General features: G+C 33.1%; 1 protein-coding gene across 1 annotated transcript; it reads right to left on the reverse strand.

The window, feature by feature from the left end:
* Nucleotides 1-2,962: 2,962 nt before the first annotated feature.
* Nucleotides 2,963-4,645, reverse strand: LOC138126857 (facilitated trehalose transporter Tret1-like). Its single transcript, XM_069042657.1, has 2 exons — nucleotides 4,446-4,645; nucleotides 2,963-4,391 (listed from the first exon to the last, which is right to left on the reverse strand). Exons 1-2 carry the CDS (start codon nucleotides 4,585-4,587, stop codon nucleotides 3,049-3,051), a joined length of 1,485 nt encoding a protein of 494 aa, XP_068898758.1. The 5' UTR covers nucleotides 4,588-4,645; the 3' UTR covers nucleotides 2,963-3,048.
* Between the last annotated feature and the right edge of the window lie 3,314 nt (nucleotides 4,646-7,959).

Genomic DNA, 7,959 nt, shown 5'->3' on the forward strand with positions numbered 1-7,959 from the left:
ACCATCGTGATCATAAAAAACGACTACAGTTAACTTGGGACGCCACTGAGATTTTTTGAAAATTAGGCTGAATGAACGTATTGTCAAAGTTTGTCAACCTCAATATTTAAAATTTTCAAATCCGTGAAAATAAACCCGCCCGCAACACAGTCCTAGTGATAACACTCAGTTCGGCAGCAATGTTTCTAATGGTACCACCATTATGTATTCGGGTTTACAGAATGGTTTTTTTTTTAAATCTGTTTTTGAATTTTTCAGTTGTCACAATGACATCCATTCAAATTTACACAGCCAAATTTCTAGTGTAGTCGTTTTTTATGATCACGATGGTACGTAAGTTGGCTTCGTAGAGGGTTGGCTTCAACTGCCCGCATTCGTCTTCTGCGCAAACCACGTGATGTCATGTTTCGTTTTGACTACCTCTATAACCTTACATAGAGCTTTTGGTATTTTGTGTTACATAACATTAAATTTTTGCTGGAACTCTACGGTGAGTAACCCTGTATGTATCGACATCACAAGTTTTTACCACCAAGTACTGCCAAATAACTAAATAAATAATAGTTATTTGTATATCAAGGATGCGAAATCGTTCTTTGACGCCGTGGCCGTTTAGGCCGAGGCAAGACAATCTCAAGGTCGTCAAAGGATTTCGCAGCCATGGTGCACATGGTGCACACAACATTTTGTGTGCAACCGAAAATTTGTAATTATAAAGTGAACACGTAAAATTTCCTTCGCCTTCGCTGTCAATAAAAATAAAGTCGGCTCACATGTCGCCACGTCGCTATAGAAACGACATAAATAAAACAAAGCATTTTGAAAAAAAATGTAGAAATGTCGGAAGAAAATTACGATGTTTTAGTTCCGTGTACCTACCTACTCATCCAGATTTAAGAATATTATAAATTGTGTAGTGTCGCATTTGAAACCTGAAAAATCGTTACAGTCATTTTAGACGTTTAACAAGAAGAATGTGAAAACGGTGTCGGAAAACGTTGTACTGGCTTACTTACTGGAATTTATTTATTGTGGAAGGTAAATGTTAAGTTATGTTATGATAAGTTGCATCATCTGTCCTCCCTCACATCCCCCCTTAGTCAACCGTTCCCGCCGACACCACACCATCGAGAGAACGCCAACTGACGCCTACAAAAGATCAACACTCAGCCAACATTTACAAGAAACATTGCTTTCGGAGGGACTCAGCTCCTCTAACCTCTCTCCTAGATACACTGCTTACTTTTTCTGACTTGTATTTAGTTAGTTAGTTTGTTAGAAATAAACACGGATTATATTGAACCCCAAATGCTTACTTTTACGGCTGTCGTCAAGGCAACGGCTGCGAAATTGAGTTTCGCAGCCTGTTCTCGGTATGCGAAGTGCTCATTTCGCATACGGTTGCACACAAAATAAATTTTCTGTATTAGTTGTAGTTCACATAAAGTTTTCAATTTCGCTAATCCCAGAAACTCATCCTCAGGTATTACTAAAAAATCGAACAGGTTGCTAGACAACAAAAATAATGATTGATATCGCATCAATCAGCGAAAAGTTTACTTGGAATTTTGACTTCGAAACCTCGGCAACGCAAGATTGTACATAGTAATGGTGCTCAACTCTAATTGGTCAAGTTTAAGATATCTTTTCTCGATTATCGCTTCAGATAGGACTTTTTTCTTTAAAATTCATATTTACCCAAATACTCCCTTTTATTTCTCTGAAGGCCGTTCTGGGACACTGTATATACAATATAATATTATTAATAAGATAATTCTACAACTATACTTTCTTATTTACCTACTGTCTATACGAGTGTTAAATATATTTATAAATTTATTAAAATCAATCATAACAGTTAACATATGTAACAAAAATTTTGGGAAAATTTTTCAAATCTTATAAAATAAACTATAATTGTCTTATTTAAATTTATACTACAGAAAACTATTCAGTGAAGATTTAACAATAATTATAATTTATCACATAGCCGCTAAACTGCTATGGGTTTAAATGGTTCGCAATTTGGTGCGAACGCCTCTCATCAGCCTTTGGACGGTAAGTAGGTTAAACTCCCGAATCTTTTGGTAGATTCTTTGTCACAGTTCTTCTTCATTTTGCCTTCCCACCCACCGTCGTAAACTTTTCTACTGAGTAAAAGCGAAAAGTCGTCTTAGGACGCGCCTGAGGAACATTCGGGGAGTTATCCTCTCTGTCTCTAGGTAGGTACATATGGGATATTTTGTTGCTTTAACCAATTTGGGGTTGTTCACGCATAATGGCACGATGCCAGATTCGGCCAGAACATAATATTGTCGTTATGTTGATCCTTTCTAAATATTAAATGATTTCTGGTAATTTCCTTCATGATGGTCATATACGAGTAGAATGCATGAAATCTTCGGCCTAATCTTCCCGTTGAAACTAACTTTATATTTTTTGCAGATTCAATCAAGTTCTGAAGTCTTGGACGGCCCGTTTTGGGAAGATTCATACACGGCAAACCTTCCTCACATTCCCTAATGATAAATTGTTGTCTTAGAAATATCTTTTGGTTTCTACATAAATGGCGAGCATTGGCCAACCAAGTTGTAAATTCCTTTTTGCAATTCTAGCTTGTAAGCTTGTAAATCTTTGTCAACACAAATGTATTGTTAAACTGTAGGGGAAACTTGAAAGATTTGCCATATCCAATGGTATGGTGATTGCTTTATTTTTAATAGGGAAAAAAATAATACGAAAAATTTTCCCAAAACTTTTGTTACATACGTCACTTGTAATTCTAAAATAGTAGGTAAACCAGTTTGATTCAAGTGCAGGAAGAGGCATTTTCATAAAATTAGAAAATTATAAAAAAAATTATTATCAGTCGGTATTAGTAGGTACGGTACAAATAATATAACATTTCGGAAAAATAAGGATCACATTAAACAAATGAGAATAAAATGTTGTCATAAACATGTTTGCATTTTTATGTTATTTTATTGAACAAAATCAGATAATTTATTGTATGAATTTTTAACATTTGTTTTTATATCTGGTGCTAATTCATACATGCCATCTATTCTCCAAAATTTCTTGTATTTCTTGAAAACTTTTTCCTTTTGTTTCTGGCACGAAGAAGAAAATAAAGATCCACGCTATAAAGCAGAAACCACCAAATAACCAAAAAGTCTCTCCTTGACCAATACCGTCATTCAGATCATTGAAAAATTTTGTTACTAGGAACGAAAATGTCCAAGAACTACATGAAATTATCGTAGCCGCATGAGGTTTGACATTAGTTGGAAATAATTCCGAAGAAATGTTCCATGGCAGACATGAGAATCCAGAGTTCATAAATATAAAGTACACGATCAAACTCAAAAGTGGTAACCAAGAAATGGAACTAACGTCGACTTCTGTAGAACTTTGTAAATAAAAGAATATACCAAACACTAAATTAGTTACACATACTCCTAGTAATGATTGTAGCAATAATAATCGTCTTCCTAATCTGTCAGACAGAAGTGGTGCTATAAAACTTGACAAAAATATAACTATTCCTATTATTATTGATGAAATTTCAGGAGACACTTCACTAGCACCAGCTGCCGCGAAGATCTCTTGTGTGTAGAATAAGACTGCATTGACTCCGGAAAGCTGTTGGGCTATTATCAGCACCAAAGATATTACTAGACCCTTTATATAAACTCTTGACTTAAACAAGTCAAAGAAATTTCCTTTTTGTTCATTTTTTTTCAACTCTAATTGTATACGTTTTATGTCAGTTTCAACAACTTTTTTATTGTGCGACCTTAGTTTCATTAACGTTTTTTCGGCTTGAGGGATTCTATTTTTTTCGATTAAATAATACGGTGATTCCGGTCCAATAAAAAAAAATAATATAAAAAAAGAAGTTGGTAAGCAAGCTAGAATAACATTAAACCAAACGACTGACGTGTACGGACCGATAACGTATGGTATTAAATTTCCAAAAGTCCAAAATATATTTAGTGTTGCTGAGATCATACCTCTGTTAGAATCTTCAGCAACCTCAGCAAGGTACATGGGGAGAAGTGTATAACCTCCACCAATGGCAATTCCACCAAGAAGTCTTGCAAAATAGTACAAATATACTGTTCTTGAAAAAGCGAGTGTTAGATACGCTATGATGTGAGGAATGGAAATGGCGAGTAAACCAATCTTGCGTCCATATTTTTCGCCGATAAACCCATATGGAAACGGTCCTATCATTGCCCCTATATTGATTAACGACCCAATCCATGACTCTTCGTCTGTTGTGATGGGTTTATCAAAAGGATTCACTTCAGAATCGTTTGAATACAGTTTAGGAAATATTGGGGAAGTCCATGTCATTGTTATGTCGTCAGAAGTTGCGAGTAGATCAACTGTAATTGTACGAATGAGCTATTGTGTTCAAAATTAATTGGGCAGTTTCTTACCAGTCAAAACTGTTAGTATCGTGTAACTTATTCGCTTAATCATTTTGTGACCTATCAGGTAACATTTGCACTGAGTACTAAAAACTGAAACAATTTTATCTTTTCGCCTTGACGACAATGAATGACATGATAGTTTAATCATGTTTTATCTATTAGAAATATATACCATTTACGATTGTTTCAAATTCGGACTATCTATGAATATCTGACATTTTAATTGGCAGTATTGTGATTTGTCATAATAAATCTATTTTAGGTTATAATTCAACCGAACACTGCTCCCAGGTTGTTACATTTTTTAAATAATTGAACGCATGCGGAACAATAATCGGAAAATTGTAAATTTTAAATTTCCTGAGTTTTTGGCACATGGTATAACATATCTGAAACCAAAAGATTCCGATACTAAAAATCCATCAAAATACAGGCCAATCACATGTTTGCCTACAATTTATAAAATTATAACATCCTGCATTAAAGTAATAATTTATGACCATTGTCAAAAATTAAATATACTTAATGAAGCACAAAAAGGTTGTATTAAGGAGTCTTTTGGTTGTAAAGAACAACTCATAATAGATACGATAATAATGGAACAAGCTAGAAAAAATAATGGAAATATTTATCCGGCATTCATAGACTACAAAAAGCCTATGAATTTGTACCACATTCATGGTTACTTAAAATTCTTAAAATTTATAAAATTAATTTGAATTTAATTAACTTTTTATCCCATGTTATGACATTTTGGAAAACTACTTTAAATTTATCAATAAACAATACTAAATTAAAAACCAGGCCTATTCAAATTAAACGGGGAATTTATCAAGGTGATTCTTTAAGTCCTTTTCGTGTTCGTTTCCTGGGATATATAACCGGGAAAGTGGTATATAATTAAATATATAAACTTTCCCGGTTATATACCTAACTTGACATCTGTCAAAGATAACCTCAAAATTTACAATAAATTAATGTCTTTTAAGACTTTGCATAAGCGGACACGAAAAATGTTATTCAATATTCGTGCGCTGTCAGTTTTCAGGTATTCGGCCTGCTTTGCAGCACTTGGCCTCGTGCTTCAAAATTCGGCCTCATACCTGAAAAGTGCTCTGACAGCGCACTTATATCGAAAATAACTATTATGGTTTTGTCTAGCCATTAATCCTTTGACAAATCTATTAAATAGCACTGGATACGGTTTCAATATTAGACTTAATAACATATACCACACTATCCAAATTAAATCACCTTCTTTATATGAATGACATAAAACTTTATGCATCTAAAATGAATCACATTTTATCTTTACTAACAACAACTGAAAATTTCTCAAATGATATTGGGATGAGTTTTGGTATTGATAAGTGTAAAACGCAATCAATGGGTCATATGCATAAACCATTAGCAAATGCTTTTACTTGTATTAGTGAGAGATAGAAATACATGGACTCTATTAGATAGAAAAAGACAAATATATAGTATAAGCAAATGCTTATTCTTATGCATACTACCCAATATGTCGCGGTCATTACGAAAATTTAGAATATACAGCCTGTGCATTCTCAAACTCAAACATAGGCAATTAACATTGTATTGAACGTTTTTCCTGCTCGCCAATTAAACTTACAGGTAAGGTAATGGTATCTATAGAAGGATAAAATTATTGCGCTTGAAATGATAAGATTATTAAAGGTGCTATTTTTATTTTAAAATACTAATTTAAAACTTTGCGATTTTTAAATATGACATGACATGATTTTCAAATTGAACAGCATTTGTCAAAAAATTTAGTAATTTGTTGGGTTAAGTCAGCGAATTTCGGTAAATTACATACTGTCAAAATTATTTACGGAAAAATAAATAGTTACTCCATACAGATTAAGACAAATTTCCCTTGTTTATGTAAATCGCGGATACTGAATATCCTCAGGAAGTACAAATATCATCCCTACGAGACACAGTGTCATCAACAGATTTTGGCTGTTGATGAAGAAAGTAAGAGTGAAACCTGTTATGAAATACAGGATGTGCTAATGATCATCGCTTTCTGTCGACAATTTGCTTCACAGACGAATCTACTTTTACACTAAATAACGAACCAAATGTTCAAAACACGCAATATTGGGCTCAAGAAAACTCTCGAGTAAATATTCCTACTAGAACTCAATTTTTAATAACATTTGAAATAAAGGGAAGTTTAAATTCAGCAAATTATTTAGATTTATTATTAACTAAGGTAGGAACTGCATTGTAATTTTTTTCAAAGAATTTATATCTAATAAAAACTGCTTAAACTGTTAATTACTTTAATATTATAATTTAATTCTTTAATATTCTGAACCCTTTACCACCCGGTGGCACGGCAATTTTGCCGGAGTACATACACTATTACGGATATTACTATCAAGTAATAGTGCAGTGCTTATCAACATAATTACCGGCGTCTCGCCTCCGCATTTTGACTTTGTTGTGTATTATGTTCTGTGTCAATGTTAAAAAGTTTCCTCACGATATGACATGAGTATAATAATATACCTTTTTGAATTTCAACTACCAATGTGTTCCCTAAATCCAGAATTTTAAATTTTTTAATATTATTGATGTATCGAAATAATGGCATAATATGTATAAACTGAATGCACAGTGTTAATTGCCTATGTTCGACTTTGAGAGTGGACACCCGGTATAACTAAAGAAGGAGAAATCATTAAAAATTTAAATAAAGGAGAATTTTATAAATATTTAGGTATTAATCAATCAAATCATATTCAACAATCAATTATAAAAGAAAATTTAGAAAATAGTATATTATGTTATGAGGAGCAAAAATTAAGTTTTGTGTGCTGCGGCTGATAGATTGGCTGCCGAACGCAGTGAGGCAGACAAACCAGCCAAAGCACATGAAACCATTTTTGCTCCGAATAACATATACTATTTTTTCTTCAAACCTTCATAACAAATTATTTAAGACATGTTAAGAAACTAGGTAGGAATTTCCAATGATTTAGCTAGTTTAATTTACAGCCGTTCATCAGCGGAGATAATAACTTCACGGGCGCCCCCAGCGGAGATAATAAATTTATCTGCCGCTCGTCAGCTCGTTAGATGCCATGACAATGAAGTGACACTTTAGCATTATCAATGCAGCAGGATAATGTCATAATTTACGGACGTTTGAAGAAAAACAATTTTATTTAAGAATTAAATGTCTTATAAAATCAAAATTAAACGGTAATAATTTAATTAAAGCAGTTAATACATATGCTGTTCCATTGTTGACCTATTCTATTGGTGCTATAAAATGGTCGAAACCTAATTTACAGAATATAAACATTCAAACTAGAGTTCTCTTTACAAAATTTTGTAAACATCACCCCAAATCTGCTATTGAAAGATTTAATTTACCACGCGAAAATGGTGGTAGGGGTTTTTCAAATCTAGAAGTTCTACAACACAATCAAATTTCTTCACTAAAAAATTATTTTCTCAATAGAGCTCGTGATATAACTATTAA

Source organism: Tenebrio molitor, chromosome 3 (genome assembly GCF_963966145.1).
Source record: "Tenebrio molitor chromosome 3, icTenMoli1.1, whole genome shotgun sequence".
NCBI lineage: Eukaryota > Metazoa > Arthropoda > Insecta > Coleoptera > Tenebrionidae > Tenebrio > Tenebrio molitor.